Source organism: Saimiri boliviensis, chromosome 12, assembly GCF_048565385.1.
Source record: "Saimiri boliviensis isolate mSaiBol1 chromosome 12, mSaiBol1.pri, whole genome shotgun sequence".
Taxonomy (NCBI): Eukaryota; Metazoa; Chordata; class Mammalia; order Primates; family Cebidae; genus Saimiri; species Saimiri boliviensis.
Window position 1 is genome coordinate 12,983,260 of NC_133460.1, and position 18,146 is coordinate 13,001,405.

Genomic DNA, 18,146 nt, shown 5'->3' on the forward strand with positions numbered 1-18,146 from the left:
AAATGCTGATTACTGGGCCCTGCTCAGAGAGTCTGTGTTTTTCATAAGCAGACTTGTGGTGCCATTGTTACTTATATGAGAGAAGCATTGCCTTGAGTACTGTCCATTCAAATGGGTGACCTTGGGCAAGCTGTTCATAACCTCCCTGATTCTTGGCTTATTCCTAAGCTGAGAACTCCACTGACTCCACTGCCGCCACCATACAGGCCAAGGGGAAGTTGAGCAAGGCGTCTCATTTAAAGGTCCAGCTGCCGGGTACAGGGTTTGAGCTCACACTGCCCTAGGCCACACCAGCCATGCCATCAAGCCAAGGTCTCCGAGCATACCAGGAGAGAGTCTTTGAGAGTCTGAAAACCTTCCCTCACCTACTCAAGCAGTGCTTTTAGTTGTATTTTATTTTATTTTTTTGCAAGAAATGTACTTTTCTGTATTATAGAATAACTGGCTATCATTTCTCAACTCCATTGGCAAACCTCTTGGGCACTTAGACATCTGGCTGCTCCTGGAGCTGGGTGGGGCTCAGGCCCACTGCAGTACATCTCAGCAATCTGTGCAAGCCCCTCCCTGTCCCCGCCACCACCAGCAAGGACAGTCGTTTCTGCCACCCTGGCCCCAGCAGCTCCTAGGGGCTTTCCGTGAGGCAGGAAGGCCTGGGTTAAACCTGCGCTGGACTCCCCGAGCCTGCCAGGCTCTCGAGTGCCTGCCCGCCCTCTGTCTTTAGCGAGTTCAGCCTGGCGTAGACCCTTTCCTCAGGTCACCCACCAGCACTCCAACTCTCTTCCTCTGTTCCCTCTGACTTCCTTGTATGGACATTTTGTACAAAGAGGTCTTAGCAATCTCACATCCCCCGAGTGGCCAGGGAACCTTTTCACAGGCGGGGAATCCACTCTACTTCCCCACCCAGCCACAGGCGGTAGCCACCAGAGCCGCAGCAGGAAGGCGTGATTGGTCACCCTGATGTTCGATTTTCCAGGGGTGGTACGCTGCCCGCGCATCAGGAAGAACAGCAGCACAGACCAGGGCAGCGACGAGGAGGGCAGCCTGCAGAAGGAGCAGGAGAGCGCCATGGACAAGCACAACCTGGAGCGCAAGTGCGCCATGCTGGAGTACACCACGTGCGTGTCCGTCCCAAGCGCGGCGGCCGGGACAGGGCTGCGGGGGCGCGTATTTCAGATGTCTGCCCACCCTTGTTTGGCTTAGGACGTCAGGCCAGATGGCCTGGGTCTCCGGTACAGAAGCTGCAGACGGCGGGCTCCAGACATATTTTATTTACCCCACATCTTGTTTTTAAAAATGTAATGAGTTGTCAAAGTTTATTTTGGGAATTTTACATAAAAATCTGGATTTGTGACTTATCTTCCAAAAGTGAAAAACAGTCAACACTTAGGGCCCTTAGATTCTTCATTGCTACCTGTGGGGTGTTTTTCTGGAAAGGTGAAAGTTGGTTATAAATAAATATCCCCTACCACGTGCCATGGGCTCTCTTTTTGGTGATGACAAGAAGCCCTCTTCCTGTTGATTTCCTGCATTTTAGTGGAAGCCGTGAGGTGGTGGATGAAGGCTTGATTCCCGGAGATGGGCTAGGTGCTGCAGGGCTTGATTCCAGTTTCTACGGACACCTTAAGCGCAACTGGATCTGGACCAGCTACATCATCAACCAGGCCAAAAAGGTGGGTGTGCATCACACCAGACCATCATCTCAGGGGTCTTCACCACTCGCCTCCCTGCCCCTCCCTGCCTGACCAGAGACACACATGCTGGCTTCTGTTTGTGTTGAAGGTGCGTCAGGCCCCTTAAATGTGTGCCTGGCCTGTTTTTTTCCCAGTGGATTCTAACTTACTCTGTGATGTGGACAGATACTCCTTTTTTAAAAAAGGATCAGAAGGTCTGGGTGACACAGGCCCTGCAGGATGGAGTGCGTAAGCAATGGTAAAGCAGGTGGCAGGAGACCCCAGCCCCTGACTGTCGGCACGCAGCGGCCCTCGGCGACCGTGGTGCATTTGTTACTGTGGGCTGCTGGGGACTTGTGGAAGCTTATGCTTCATTCCAGTACCGTGCTTGTCTCACAGGAGAGTACTGCCACAGAAAATGGACTTACAGTGAGGCTCCAGACGTTTCTGTCCAAGCGCCCATTGCCCCTCGGTGCCGGAGGTATGTGTGCTGAGAGTTCCGCCCAAGAAGTAAATATGGAACCAGTTCAGGGCCTCAGCAACCATCCTATGTCCAGTTTGGTCTTCCTGGCCTTTGCAGCGCTCATCCTGAAACGATTGTCTCCTGTGATTATATCTAGGCAACAGCAGGTTGAATATTTGGGGCGAAGCAAGAGTAGGCTCCGAGCTCTATGCCGGCCAGGAAGAGCAGTTTGAGGTGGACCGAGAGCCCACGCTGGACCGAAACCGGAGAGTGAGGGGTGGGAAAAGCCAGAAGCGGAAGCGGCTGAAGAAGGACCCTGGGAGGAAGATCAAGAGAAGGAAGAAAGGTAGTGTGGTGATCATTTACACTTACTGGACCTTGTCTTTACGTTTCGTTGGGAGACATGCTACAGCCTCACTCCAGCCAGGCCCGAGCTCTGCCCTCTTTCCAAGGGAAGACGCTGGTTTCCGCCCTCCCTTGATGTGTGGTGTGGACTCTGTGCCGCGGTCACTTTATCCCCACATCCATCTGGCAGACCGAGAGAGCCTCGAATGTCCCGTGTGCCTCCCCTGCTTTCTCTGCCTTTGTATCTTATCTTAAAGCTTCTGACTTTAGGAACTTCTTCAGTCCAAATGCCTAGTTTCATCTCAGCTAAAAAAATGTTAGCAACAGCCTCATCACAACTAGCTAAGATCCTGACTTTGGGGGGTTTACCTTTTAATGTCTGTGTTTATACTAATCAGGCCAAAGTTCAAAGGCATATGGAATTTTAATTTATTTGTTTATTTATTTAGCGTCAGAGTCTCACTCTGTTGCCCAGGCTGGAGTGCAGTGGGTGTGATCTTGTCTCACTGCAACCTCCACCTCCTGGGCTCAAGAAATTCTACATCAGCCTCTTGAGTAACTGGGATTACAGGCGTGCACCACCACACCCAGTTTTGTGTTTTTAGTAGAGATGGGGTTTTGCCATGTTGGCCAGGTTGATCTCAAACTCCTGACCTCAAGTGATCCACCTGCCTCAGCTCCCCAGACTGCTGGGATTATAGGCATGAGCCACCACCCTGGGCCCGTGTTGCATTTTTAAATTGAAGGAAAGCTGGCAGTCGTGTAAGCCTACAGCACCTTCTGATTTGACATACCCCTTGTGCAGTGCCTTTTAGACTGCCATTGAGTTCTTCATCCCGTCAGTATTTATAGCAGAGAGGGTGGAAAGGAGACCAGATCTAGTTGTTAGACCACTTTTCTATTGCCTAAGTGGTCTACGAGTTTCAACAGCAGCCACTGAGGGCTGTAGCTATTTCAGATGAAGGCAGAATGTTTAAACAGGAACCTGTTTTCAGTGGTTTCTTTGGCTGGCGTTCATAACAAATAGCATTCCGTCAGTTGAAATGGCCTACTCAGTTTCGCCTCTCGTAGATATGTGTAAGACCAATTTGGCTCAAAATCCCGATTTCATCACAAAGCAAAATATGGTGTGGTATCGCTTCGAGTCCAAGTTTCCTTGCCCCACTTTTCTTCTGCCTTAATTTGGAAGACACTTGCTAAACAGTCATTTGAGATTGGCAGTGGCATATGGTGTCTGTCCTGTGAAAGTGCTATTAGTACCTCCCCCAGGCAGGAGACCTTGGAAACCCCGTGGCTACGCTTTCAAGGTTCAGATCCTGCCTCGGCAGCTGACTCAGCTGTGTGACTTCAGCAAGTCACTGCATGTCTCTGTTCCTCAGCAAAAAAACAGTGATAACAATTGTATCCATTTCATAAGGTTGCGATAAAGTAGTAGTCTAATTATAAAATAATATGTTTAAAAAGCGTAAACCAGTGCTAGGCACACAGTGAATGTTCCCTGATGCCAGTGGCTGCAGTTGTGGTGCTGGTGGTGGTGCTGTTTCATTATTAACTAGACAGATCTCACTGCTGCTGTTACTTAGTAGCCATGACTCTGCACAGGATGTTTTATATGCAGTCTCCTTCCATCCTCTCGATGGCCCTGGAGCAGAGTCCTTATTGTCCCCACTATACACTCAAGTCCACACGACACCCATGCGGTCATGGAGCAAGGGAGTATGGGGGCCCGGTGACTGCACAGACCATGGTCCTGCTCGCTTGGTGGATACACCCCACACATTTGCTGTAGGCTTCTGTACAAGACACCTTCAAAGGACTCGGTCACAGTGGGGGAGATTGGAGATTGACAGATAACCAACTAGAGGCTGCCTTGAGGCCTTCCAGTCTGTTGCTGTGAAATTTGACCAAGAGAAATAATGAAAGAAGGGGCTGAGTCTTTTGCAGTTAGTTTATGTGACTTTAGACACAGTGGGTATCTGATAACCAGTGCCATTGATCACATCTCACTGGCTGGGTAGGGACCTTGACCCTCTGCAGATTGACGGCTCCAAACCAGGTGTTAAGAGACCTCCTCCCTTCTCCCTCTGGTATTTTTAGGAGAGTTCCCAGGAGAAAAAAGCAAAAGACTGCGCTACCACGATGAAGCTGACCAGAGCGCCCTGCAGCGGATGACGCGGCTACGCGTCACCTGGTCCATGCAGGAGGATGGGCTGCTGGTGCTGTGCCGCATCGCCAGCAATGTCCTCAACACCAAGGTACCAACCAGCCCAGCCCAGCAGTGGGCCTGGCCCTCGCTTGGAGCTCCTTCCTATCTGAGCCTCCCGGGGACTCCCAGCCAGGGACCACTCCTCTCCACTGCTCTACTTGGCCACTGGGAAAAGGATTACCCAAAATCTTACACATTTTCTTTTTTAGAGAGATGGAGCCTCGCTCTTTCACCCAGTCTGGAGTGCAGTGGCGTGATTACAGCTCACTGCATCCTCGACCTCCTGGCCTCAAGTGGTCCTCCCACCTCAGCCTCTCATAGTTCTGGGACAACAGGCGCACCCCGCCGTGCCCAGCTAATCCTACAAATTAATACCACTCTGTTTTTATACATTTCTTTTTAACCTTCAACCGGATACATATAAATGTTTGTCTAGCTACAGGCAAACTAGTTCAGAGCTGTTCTGTCTCTCCTCACCAGGAGTCTAACCCTGTCCTGCTCTATTCCTCCAAGCTTCATTACCAGAAAAGCTTCCTGTAACTGCTCATCATCTCTGGAAAGATCTGGCTATTGGATGTAATTACCCTGTTCTCTGTTCTTGATGGATACTTCTCATGCTGTTTCTGTCACTTCTGGTACCTCTTGGCCCACTGGTGTGGCTGGTCCTCAGGGCAGAGAGACCTCTTATTTGCCTTCCAGGAGAAAGAGCTCTGCTAGTCCAGTCCAGTGCCCCTTCCAGGCAGTAGTGCCAGGTCTCAGCCAGGCCAGGCAGGAGAAACCCAGCTGGGGCCCTGTGCGCGAATGCTCCTTGCCTGCAAACTAGTAGGTCCCTTGTCTTGACCTCTTGTCCCCTGTTCTGTCGTCCCTCAGTCCTCTCCTGAATTCCAACCCAGCCTCTTCCAAGAAGAACCTGAAAGGTGACATGTTGCATCCCTTACTTCTGTTCTCTGCATCTGCAGTGGCTTTGTCATTGCAGAGCTGATAGGGGAGGTTTCCCTCCCTCTGCTGCAGCCCTGGTGCAGCTGGAAGAGGCAGGAGGTCCTGCATAGGTCAGTGTTGGTGAACTCTCCACGCCACTCACCAGAGCTTACAGTCTTCCTGGGTCACCTTGTTCTTGGGGATGTGAGAAAATAATCTGTCGTCAAGCTGCTTCCTAATGCCAGCCTTGCCTTCCCGTGTTACTGACTGAGACGTTCTCCTGGGTCTACTAATTTTGTACGTTCTGTTTCTAGTAGCGTAACATGCCAGCACAACACACAGAACGTTTCTGAGCACACATGACGTGTAGTTAGGACACTAAGACCTCTAACTAAGCACACTTTACACCCCGTGATGTGCCCCAATCCAGCGCCCTTCCAGGCAGATCCCTCGCCCCTCTGGGCACCTCTGTCACACAGGGCACTTGACAGAATACACTCTTTTCTGCTGGTCACTGAGGCCAGAATCTCCCTGTGTCTGCCACATGGTGGGCTCAGTAAATGTCACTGTCAGGTGACAGTTGTGGGGATTCTCTGAGGAAGGAGGCTGCACAAAACACATTTTTTCTACTTTTTTACTGTAATGCGCCATGATGTGGGCTCTGAGGATACTGACTTTTCTTGACTCTGCATTTGATCCAGGTGAAGGGCCCATTTGTCACCTGGCAGGTGGTACGGGACATTTTGCATGCCACGTTTGAAGAGTCTTTGGATAAAACATCTCATTCCGTGGGACGAAGAGCTCGCTACATAGTCAAAAACCCACAGGCCTACCTGAACTACAAGTAAGCCTCAATGAAGCCCGATCTTTCTGGGACATGGTTACCTCAACACTTCTAGTTCATTCTTTACTCTCCCTTCATCCCATTTGCTTCAGAGTCTGGCAGGAAGGACAGCTGGAGCACACCGAGGTGTCTGATGGGCTGTCCAAGTGGTGGAATCTGATGGGGAGATGGACCTTGAGTTTTTGAGGGCCAGGCATGATTGTGGGTTCTTTCCCATGCAGGGTGTTGTTTGGACCTTAGAGCGACCTCGAGAAGTAGGTGCTGTTATCCCTTTTTTGGATGAAGAAACAGAGACTAGATAGGCTGACTCGCCGAATACCACGTGCCTAGCAGGTGGTGGAGGCAGAAGCTGGCTTTTCCTGCTGTTGTCGGCCCACAGAGCAGCCCCTGAGAGCTCTGATTGGTGGCTCCCTCCAGCAGCAAGCTAGGCAGGGCCTGGGATCGTTGGACAGGATGCCTTCTGCCATGTTAGCAGAGCTGAATGAGAGCTGGGTGTTCCCTAAGCATCTCCAGCCATGAGATGTGTGGGGATGGCAGCCTGGGAGTCACAAAGCAGCCACCCATGGTTTGTCTGTTGCCAGTGAGACTGCCCCACCATCTTCTTCTCTCAGAGCCAAGGCCTTAAAGCCATCACCAGTCCCACCAGATTCCTCCTACAACTCCTTTCACAAGGAAGACTTGAGTAGGGAGGACCAGAAAGCCTCCGAGTGTTGCAGGGAGGAGCCCATGTGTTGTAGCCAGTGTGAGAGTGGGTGGGGCCGTGGGTGGGGCCGGAGGAAGGCCCGACAGCGTTGGGAAGAGCTGCCTCCACCAGCTGGTGGTTCATGCCACAAGTCAGCCAGAGGGCTCGGCTGCAAGTTGATCCCAGGCCACAGGCTACCTGGACTGCAGAGGAAACTCGCCTCTAGACAGAGTTTGTCAGCACTCTGAGGCTGTGGATGATTCCGTGTTTTTGTAGGAGCTGGCCTGTACATTGTAGGTTGCTGAACAGCATCCTTGGTCTCTATCCACCAGAGGCCAGTGACACCTCCCCTTGCCATCGTGACAATCAAAAGTGTCTCCGATGCTCCTACGGGGAAAATCATCCTGGTTGAGAGCCACTGAATTGGTTATGGAGGGATGACACCAGTTTCCCCTGTGCATAGAATCTTAGACTTTCCATCTGAAAGGGCTCCGATCGCCCGGTCCAAACTCTTCTTTTATCAGAAATAGAAACAGGCCCAGAGAGAGGATGTGAGCTGGCTAGGATGACTGAGTTGGCAGTGAAGTGTGGTCTGCAATTTAGGCTTTCCAGCTGCTGAATGTTCCCACTGAAAAGTGGAACAGGAGGGGCTCTTGAGTGAGCAGGCCAAGGGGCGGTCTCCACTGCCGGTTCCAGTGCTGTGGGACCTAGGACAGGGTTTATCCGCACGGAGGCGCTCCTCACCTCTGACCAGGATGAGAGTACCGACAATAGCCATATCTGCCCTCCTGTCCTGCCCTTGTGTGTGTGACCTCAAGGAGTCCCCTTACCAGGCTGTAAATGGAATGAGTCTCTGCCTGGCAAGCTCTTTAGGAAGGCAGCCATGCCTGGCGGGCAGGAGCCCAGCAAATGCTGGTCACCTTCCCCTTCATTTTTTTCTGGGCAAGTCAGGCTCTCCTTCCACCATGGAGATGTGAGTGGACACACCTGCTTTGCAGTAGATGAGAGAGCTTAAGAATAATAAACTCCAAAGCCTGTTTGATGTTTTTAAATGTAGATCCACTTTCACGTGGATCAGCCCATATGGTCCTGGCCAAAATCCTGTGAGAGGCAGGTGGGACTCAGTGTTCTCGGTTACCCATGGAGGATGGAAGTTCAGAGAAGCCAAGTGTAAAGTGCAAACAGACCTGACTGTGGTCAGGCTTGGCTGACCCCAGGTTCTTCACTTGTAAAAGCTGCAGTTGTGCGACAGGCATATGAGTAATTCACGCTTCACGGTCAGCCAAGGCCAGAAACGTGAGAATGGAACTCTGACGGTTCCGAATGCGGGCATCCTTGCAGCTCCAGACTCCAGCTTTGTCTCCTTCCTGCAGGGTGTGCCTGGCCGAGGTGTACCAGGATAAAGCACTCGTTGGAGATTTCATGAATCGAAGAGGTGACTATGAAGATCCAAAGGTAGGCCCCGTGTGGATGTAGGGTTCAGCCCGCTTGGGAGGTGGGGACATCTGGGCTTTAGTCACCTCCTCTTATCGCACAGGGCCCCTGCCAGCCTTAGAAACGTGGATTTTTTTTTTTTTTCCTTCTCACTTGGGAAATCGCCTAGTCAGCTCTCTGACTTTGGACTTCACGCGATCTAGCTTCAAGCACCCATTTTTAAAGATGATTAGAATCTGACATGCCACTTTGAAGGGCTGCTGTACCTTGGGCCTGTTTTGTTAAGAAAATAGAACATCTCTTCAGAAATTATAGGCTTCCTAGAAAGCTTGCAGACAGGGTGTGCGTTTTCTTTCTGAATTTTCTGTCCAGATAGGCCAGGGCAGTGGCTGACAAGGAAGCTGTCTGCTGACCGGACTCCTGCCCTTTAGCCCAGAGGCTGCTCACCTCTAGTTTTTGTGCTAACCCTGGACTCTACAGCGTGTGTGGTAGGACTTGTGTCAGGCAAGGCCAGTGGACCAGGAGAGGCAGCCCTTTCCCTAAGGAAGCCACAGGCGAGTGGGACAGACAGAGAAGTCCATGGCCATTGCAGGCCAGTGAAGTCAGCTCCTGGAAGAGAAAGGCAGAGGCCCGCAGAGGTCGGGGGAGGAGGCTCAGCAATGCTTTTGGATGGAAGTGACAGAAAAACCTAACCTAATAGGAGTATATGCTTTTTTTTTCACCAAATGCGTGGCAGCTGAGGGAAGGCAGTCTTGGGCAGGTGCAGGGGAGCAGAGCTGTCATGAGACTCCCGGGCTCATGCCACCACACTCCCCTCCAGCAGCTGTCAGCTTTCCATCCTATGCCGGTCACTTCCTGGTTGCAGGTGATGACTATGAGAGTTCAAGTCCTCACAACAGAATCCCAGAGCAGGAAGAAGTGGGGAGAGGGGCTGCAATAGACCCACATGGCCCTTATGTCAGCTGGCAGCCTTTCCCAGGCGCCCCGGCAGACCTGGGCCACGTGGCTGGGAAACAGTGAGACACAGCACAGGGGACCCAGGCTGCCATGAGTGGCTTAGACTGTCCTGGTATATCCGAGAAGGCTGGGCATCCTCTCTCCCCATAGCCAGTTGAGGCTGGCTAATCAGAAAGCGTGGGGAAGAAGGGAATAGGTGACCCGCAGACACCTACAGTGTCTGCCAGCGGGCTTGGCAAAGGTGTCAACACTGGGTGAGACTGGAAACGACGGCAGCTGGGGCAGTGACAGTGAGGGGAGAAGGAGCGCAGGCTGGGGGTGCAGCATCAGGACAGCAGCCAGACGTAGCAGGGGCCGTGTCCTGCACAGCCACCAGGCTAGGGAGGAGCGGGAGCATACCCTGTTGCTTTGTACACCAGGTGACATGTCTAGCTTGCTCCTCAGATCTGGGTCTGGACTGAGGTGACTGCAGTGCGCATATAGAGGAGGGAAGTCATTTGGGGGCCACCAGTGGAGTGTGAGGCTGGAGCAGAGGAAGGAGGCTGACTACACGGGTGAAACAGGGAGCACCAGACCTGGGAGGAGGGAGGCTGCAAGGGGAGCACCGTGTGGGGCATGTTTGAGTCTTCTCACTGGGGGCTTGGGAGAGTGCCGGCGATGCAGGTATGAGGCTGTCGGCGGGTTAGTTGGCACCAGGCACCCCAGTTTCCTGAGCGTAGGGGTGAGGGTCTGTTATCTCCTTTAGAGACCGAGCTTCTCAGATGACAGGTGACCAAGGGAGGCAGCCTGGTCAGTGGTTCTCGGAGATAACTGGTGCAGGAGTTTGTTACAAGATGTTCCTTGGTGCATCTTATCAAAACCGCCCTCTAGGAAGAGTAAGGGCTTAACCTCTCATTCTCTTATATTGAAAGGTTTGTGCCAACGAGTTTAAAGAATTTGTGGAGAAGCTTAAAGAGAAGTTCAGTTCAGCCCTGAGGAATTCTAACCTTGAGATCCCAGACACACTCCAGGAGCTGTTTGCCAGGTAAGCCACTTCTGGGATGGCCCTGTGTGGCCCTCACAGGGCAAGAGGAGAAGGCCAGCCCTGTCTCCTTCATCAACAGGTCTGGGAAGTGCACAGTGCCTGCCTGGCTGCGTTTGGCCTTGCAGTGGCCCTCCTGTCTCTCCTCTCATGGGTGACTTGAACAAAAACTGGGACCTAGCACCCTGCTGCGCACTTATTTTCATTCTCCCACTGAGTCCTTCAGGCTTCCTTGTCTGGTGGGTGTCCTTTTTGCTGAGTTTGCTTACTCTACCTATGAGGAAACGCCTGTGTAAGTAATGTGCCCAAGGTCACAGTACTTGGAAGCACCAGGGCCTGGATTTGAATGTAGGAGGATCTGGAACCACGTGGCATCTGGAAGCACATTCTTGGGTGTGAACACAGAACGCTGTACAATTTTTAAATCTTAAGTTCTGTGAACCAGGCCTGTTTCCTCAGCATCATCCAAATGTAGACCCCTTCTCTCCACCATCCTCACCCAAAAGGTCCCTCAAGCCACTGTTTTTCTGAATCTCTCCCTGTAAAATGATGGCGTTCATCAGTTCTGCCTGTGAACTGATAACCTCCACCCTTGCTCTCAGCATTTCACATGAGGACCTCATTCCTTCATTCACTCTACAGATGTAATGTCTATCGCGCCTACTGTATTGCAATGCCTGAAGAGCAGTTTGTTACTCGTTTTCAGAGCTGAAATCCTTTACCTACTTTATGGTTTTGTTTTTGGTTTGCAGTAAACTGTTCCCCAGAATTCCCAAATGACATGGTTTAAAGTCAATCCAATGGCCTGTTTGCATCTTGTAACAAAATTAGTAAAGATTTGTAATTTTTTACTGATTTGTAATGTATATCTCCACATATTTTTTGTAAAGTTGTGGGGCAACTTTCAATCATAAAAGAAGACAGAGTTTTAAAGGAGAGCCCGAGAACCATTTAGAGAGAAGAAAAAGTTGCAAGTGTAACAGTTTAATACTGATTGTGATCCTGAACATCTGGCAGGCAAGGCAAAATAGAAAATGGTTCCAAGCCAGGCGCAGGGGCTTATGCCTGTAATCCCAGCACTTTGGGAGGCTGAGGCAGGCGGTCACCTGAGGTCAGCAATTCAAGACCAGCCTGGCTAACATGGTGAAACCCCGTCTCTACTAAAAATACAAAAAGTAGCCACACACCTGTAATCCCAGCTACTTGGGAGGCTGAGGCAGGAGAATTGCTTGAACCCCAGGAAGCAGAGCTTATTTTCACGTTTCTGAAAAGTTTCTTTTTCTTGGCACTAAATTATAAGAGGGATTGACTATTGCAATCAAAATTAATTTTTCCATTAGTTTGATAGAAACCAAAGAAATGTCCTACAAATGGCCAATTTACCGTATTTTATAAAAGTCAGTTCTATGATTTATTCTTCAATTTACTTGTTTGGTATAAATACAGTAAAATGATATTACATGAAGCTCAAAAAGGAAATGGGGAAATAGTTTTTAATTTCAGCACCTAATATGGCTACTCTTTGGGGATTTTTCATATTTCTTTAATTGATGAATGATAATTTTATATATTTATGGGGTACAGTGTGATGTTTTGATATATGTGTCCATTGAGGAAAGACAAAGTCAAGTTAATCAACATAACTGTCATCTCACCAACTTCTTTTTTTGGCAATAAGAATGTTAAAAATCTATTATTTTAGTAATTTCAAAATATATAACTGTGGTCAGCATGCAGTTTTAGATCGTGAACACTGATTCCTCTGGTCTAACTGTAACTTTGCAACCTTCGCTCAGTGTCTCTCCTTTCTTCATTCCTTCCCTTCCACTTCGCAGCCTCCGGAAACCACCTTTTTCCTATTTCTATGAGAATCACTTTTAGATTATTTCCAGGACATTTTCTTCCAGGTTTCTTCCTTGTGCTTGTTTTTGTTGTTGTTTTGTTTGTTTTTGTATTCTAATACACTTGCAGTTTTAAATTCTGTTTCTTTAACAATTAACAGTGGATCTTTGCCAATTCACATTTTCTCGTGTTGCCACATAATTGTCGGTAAGTGAACACATTCTCTCAGCCCTCCTTTTTAGAACAGGCAGAACAGGGTATATTCTTGTTTTAATTCACATGCACAGCGCTTGACTTTTGGTGCGTTTAACATTTCTCCCACTCCCAACACCTGAGCCAATAAATGGCCATCTTGAACGAGCATCTGCTTGGTTAGTGAGGAGCTGCTTTGTTTCATTAACACGCTCTTACGTTTCTTTTGCAGGTACCGAGTTTTGGCAATTGGGGATGAAAAAGATCAAACCAGGAAAGAGGATGAACTTAACAGGCAAGTACTGGTATATAGAGTCACATTTCCTCAGCTACTTAACTTGGTGGCTGACAACCTATTGCACTGGGCCTGTTACTCTAGGGCCAAATCCAGCCCACCACCTGTTTGTGTTGAGTTTTATTGGCGCACAGCCATGCCCAGTCTATACGTTGTCTACATTGCTTTTATGTGAGAACATCAGAGGTGAGTACAGTTGACCTTTGAACAAGTTGTGGGTTAGAGTACACCAACCCCCCGTACAGTCAAAAATCCACATACAACTTTTTTTTTCCTTCTGAGACAGAGTCTCTTTCTGTCACCCAGGCTGGAGTGCAGTGGAGCCAGGCTGGTCTTGAACTCATAGCCTCAAGTGATCTACCCACCTTGGCCTCTCAAAGTGCTGGAATTAGAGGTGTAAGCCACCACTCCTGGCCCTACGTATAACTCGTGACTCCCTAAAACCTAACCACTGATAGCCTACTGTTGACCAGAAGCCTTATCAATAACAAACAGTTTGATTGATATACAGGCGTAAAGCCACCATGCCCCACATAGAACTTCTGACTCCCTAGAACCTAACCACTGATAGCCTACTATTGACCAAAAATCTTATCAATAAAAAACAGTCGATTAATACATGTTTTGTATGTTATATGTACTATATACTGTACTCTCTATACTTTACAATAAAATAAGCTAGAGAAAAGAAACTTGAAAAAATAAGGGGCCAGACGCGGTAGCTCACACCTGTAATCCCAACACTTTGGGAGGCTGTAGTGGGTGGATCATCTGAGGTCAGGAGTTTGAGACCAACCTGGCCAACATGGTGAAACCCCCGCCTACAAAAATTAGCCGGGTATAGCAGGCAACTGTAATCTCAGCTGGTCAGGACGCTGAGGCAAGAGAATCGCTTGATCCTGGGAGGTGGAGGTTGCCGTGAGCTGAGATCATGCCATTGCACTCCAGCCTGGGTAACTTGAGTGAAACTCTCTCTCAAAAAAATAAATAAATAAATAAGGAAGAGAAAATATAATTACTCTTCACTGAGTGGAAGTAGATCATCTTAAAGGTCTTCCTTCTCATCTTTATTTTGAGTAGGCTGAAGGGACAGGAAGAAAAGGGGTTGGTCTTGCTCTTTCCAGGGTGATAGAGGTGAAAGAAAGTTCATGTGTAAGTGGAATCCACACACTTCAGACCGCATTGCAGCTCTACTTGCAACAGACTCCATAGAACCCACCACGACTAAAACATGTATTATCAGACCCTTTAGAGGAAAAGTTCCTGACCCCCTGGCCTTAAGTATCGCTGGCCAAGTTTTAAGGTAGGTTGAGGAAAGGATTTTAACTCCCAACCCATGAGCTTTCCAAGCAAAATGCCGTTCCAAAAGGTCAGGTTTTGTTTTTCCATCTTGGATAATTAAGAGTCACTTTGATTTTAGCTCTGTATTTCAGTGAGAAACCTTTTTTCGTTGGAGAAAACCTTGTTTAGAATTAGAGGGAAAGAAACAGGAAGTACTAACCACATTTGTTAGTTCTCCTATAAACCTGTTCTGGGTAGGTCACCCCTTATCCACTACGTAGAAACTTTTCTCCTGCAAAAAGTGACCTGTTAATAAAGCCTAGAAACCGTCATTTATTGTGGTTTTCTGTGAATGGTTTCAGCGTTTGTGTCCCTTTTGTGAGATTCAAGTGTTCTTCCCTGAGAATTGCATCCGCCCGACACGAGCAGTGCTTGTGGCCTCATGGTGCCCTGCCTTCCCCTGTCTTTCAGTGTGGATGACATCCACTTTCTGGTGCTCCAGAACCTGATCCAGAGCACACTGGCCCTCTCGGACAGTCAGATGAAGTCCTACCAGTCATTCCAGGTGGGTACCGGCTGCTCGGCAGCACAGCAGGGACGTGGGCCCTTCCCAGGCCGGGCTCATGACGTGCTGACCCCTGCTGGTCTCCATCGTGGGCCATCAGGGGCTGATTCCCCCAACATGCCAGGCCACACGTCTTTTGACTTTATTTTTTTATTATTGTTTTTATTTTTATTTCTCTGTATTTATTGTGTATGTTTATGGCATATCAAACTAGAGGATTCGATAAATGTATACATTGCAGAATAATCGCCACAATCAAGCTGATTAGCACATCCATCACGCAGCATAGCACCTTGCGATCTCTCCTCCTGACACATTTCAGGTGTACAGTATCAGATTGTTACCTGTTATTACCACGCTGTGAGCCTCCAGGGCTCAGCATCTCATAGAACTGAAGCTTTGCAACCCTTGGCCAGCTTCTCATCTTTCTCTTTAGTCTTTAGAGCATGGGGACTGGATCCAGTGACCTCCACCATGCCTCTCAGAGCTGAGGTTGTTAAGTCTAATGTTTAAGAAAGAAAATGAAGCAGGAGAGGAAATGAGGCATGGCAAAAGAACTGAGGAAGTAATTGAGCTCTGCGGCGTAGCTTTTCAAATCATCACTTAACGGATGCCGAGATATTCTGGTCATGGAGATCACTGGGTGGGAAAGCCGCCTTTTCTGTACACAGGTCTGCGCGGCTGCTCTAGTGCGGCTGAAGGAAGATGAGAGTGAGGAAGGGAAATGGCATCCCACCCCCCGTGGAGCCTAGGAAGTCAGTGCTCTTACTACTCTTTTACAAATGTGGACACTTGAGGTTCAAAGAAGTTAAATCATACGCCTGAGACCACACAGCTCAATCATCACCCCGGACCCCAACAGAGAGGTGCTGAGGGGCCCCAGCCAGTGTCACCCAGGGCCTCGCTCTCCCCAAAGTCATCGCAAAAGTGAATTATAAGAAGGACCCATTCATTTTGCATTTCATCTCTAAGCCTAAAAATCTGCTCCTGGCTTACATTAACAAGTCTACCTGATTGGGAATATGAGGGGAAAAAAAAAAAAAAAAAGGACTTTTCTAGTCCCACTGATGATGAGTTTGGATGGGTGAGGACCTGATGGTTAGGTCACCTAGGAGTCCACAAAGAGATCTTGTAGCATGTGGAGCCCAAGCCCCACCCTCAGAGACTCCAGTTAGGAGCAGCAGAGTAGGGCCCTGACAAGAGTATGCCACCGCCCCCAGTCCTGAAGGAGCCCATAGGCCAGCCTTGCAGAAACAGCGGTGTCAACCCTGCCGGGGGACCACACATGCTTGTTGCATTCCCAGGCGTGTGCTTGTTACTTTGGCTACAGTGGGGCAGGGATGACTGGGGGAAATGGAGCTGGTTCAGGAAAATGCCCTGCTTCAGAGCAGCACCCTGGCCCTAGTCTTAGCTGTGGCCAGGCCTCAGCACACCCAAGACTGAGTGTGCATGTGATCTCTCCTGTTTCAGTAATCACCTGGAGGGTCTCTGTGCCTCTGCAGGGACACATGGCACCATCAATCAGAAGGGCCCAAGAAATGTCCTCCACATGCTTGCCGTGCCTCCCTTGAGCCCTGTGTTTTATTTCCTCGTGCCTGTTTTACACATCCAGCCAAGGATACACATTTTGGAGTGGAAGGCTAGTATCAGTGCCATGCACCCCTCTGCCACCCCAGCATTTTGTAGATGAAGAAAGCAAAGTTCTGTCTGAGCCTGAACTTGCAGAGAAAATCATACATAGTACCGGGTAGAAGTTCCAAATAAACAGTCCACAGACCGCGTTTTGTTGGTCACACACTTGTTTAAAAGGTAAAAAAACAACTTTGTTTTCAAATTAACTTCCAACATTGCATATAGGAGAGTCCAAATTTCTGACCTCTGGCTTTGGGGTGGGCCTTTCAGCTCTTCTGCTCGTTAGTGGCTCAGAGCTGGAGGGGACTTTGGGGATCTTTTTCACTGTACCCCACCTCCAAACCGGAAAGCCCAGCCCCATGGCAAAAGCCAGGCCCCCTGCCTTCCAGCCAGATCTGTCCCCGGTATTATCCCACTGCTTTTTCCTCCTGCATCTAGGCTCTGCTGTGTAGTACCGAAGGCCTAGTTACTCTACCTCAACCCCCAGGGGCATGGAAAGTCACCTAAGAGAGACCACCTGGCCCGCGCGACCTTCCTCCCCTGGCAGGAAGCAGGACACTTCTTTAGTGACTTCTTCACTGGCTCTTGAGTGAGGACTGGAAGGCCAATAGCAATGTCAGAGCCCCATAGGGGACCCCACGAGGCCCCTGAGAAGCTCAAGGTTCTGAGAAGCCAGTGGAAGGCGGCAGATGGGTTCACTGTGCCTGTGACAGCCCAGCCTCTTGGAAATATGAGTGGGTAAACCACACCCCCCAACTCCCCACACATGCCTGAGCACTCCTATCCCCTTGTATGAGAATACATCCATTCACTGATTACATTCAAATGGAAGAGAAGAGCAAAGTCACAGAAGGCTTGTTGCAAGGAGTGAGATGCAGCTGACCACCATGCTGGTCCCCGGTCGCCTTGTGTCCCTCCGCTGAAAGGAAGGTGCAGTGGTGAGGTGGCTCTTCTCTCCTCAGTTCCACCCCTGCTTGGCAGTATGACCTCGGAGAACCACTTAAAGTCCATGTGCCTCAGCCTCCTCTGGCACTCAGGGTCCTGGGGCAGCACCTAAAATCCTTAGACCCTGACAGGGATTTTTTTTGGCCAGTGCTTTTGAGGAGACAGGCCTGTAGGAGCTCTTTCAGAGGCTGGCAGATGATTGCTTCTCCTTTTCAGAAGCCTAGAGGAATAGAGACTCTGCTGACCGCATGGTCCTTTGAGCTGCTCTTCCGCTAGGTGGGGCCCAGGTCCATGAGACTTAGCAGGCTGAGCCATGAAGTCACCATAGCATGTCCAGCAGAGGCACCTCCTTCCACCTAGGCACTGGGTGGCAGCAGCAAGAGTTGAATCGAGGCCAGGAGTGGTGGCTGACGCCTGTAATCTCAGCACTTTGGGAGGCTGAGGTGGGATGATTGTCTGAGGCCAGGAGTTCGAGACCAGCCTGGGCAACATGGCAAAACTCCATCTCAGACATAGTGCCTGTAGTCCCAGCTACCCAGGAGGCTGAAGCAGGAGGATCGCTTGAGCCAGGAGGTCAAGGCTGCAGTGAGCTATGATGGTGCCACTGTAGTCCAGCCTAGGCAACAAAGTGAGACCCTGGCTCAAAAAAAAATTTTTAAAAATAAAAAATGAATCTGTGTTCTCCTGGGACTTCTAAACAAGGAGTAAGCAGATGAGATCATTTCAGGTAGCTGCTATGGAGAAAATAAAACAGGATAATACGAGGCAGTTGGCCGCAGAGGAGAATGGAGAAGAATTTATTATTTGAGGGGAAATATTTGGCCTGAGACTTGAATGTTGAGGAATCAGCCCTG

At 49.6% G+C, this 18,146-nt stretch overlaps 1 protein-coding gene across 1 annotated transcript in view; it reads left to right on the forward strand.

The window, feature by feature from the left end:
• Nucleotides 1-18,146, forward strand: part of GTF3C1 (general transcription factor IIIC subunit 1) — an 86,551-nt gene that overhangs the window by 55,688 nt on the left and 12,717 nt on the right. Inside the window, exons 20-29 of the mRNA XM_039478061.2 lie at nucleotides 974-1,115; nucleotides 1,535-1,670; nucleotides 2,070-2,151; nucleotides 2,291-2,479; nucleotides 4,576-4,733; nucleotides 6,304-6,446; nucleotides 8,502-8,583; nucleotides 10,431-10,543; nucleotides 12,807-12,869; nucleotides 14,622-14,715. Of these exons, the coding sequence (XP_039333995.1) occupies nucleotides 974-1,115; nucleotides 1,535-1,670; nucleotides 2,070-2,151; nucleotides 2,291-2,479; nucleotides 4,576-4,733; nucleotides 6,304-6,446; nucleotides 8,502-8,583; nucleotides 10,431-10,543; nucleotides 12,807-12,869; nucleotides 14,622-14,715 (1,202 nt within the window). The remainder of the gene's footprint in view (nucleotides 1-973; nucleotides 1,116-1,534; nucleotides 1,671-2,069; nucleotides 2,152-2,290; nucleotides 2,480-4,575; nucleotides 4,734-6,303; nucleotides 6,447-8,501; nucleotides 8,584-10,430; nucleotides 10,544-12,806; nucleotides 12,870-14,621; nucleotides 14,716-18,146) is intronic.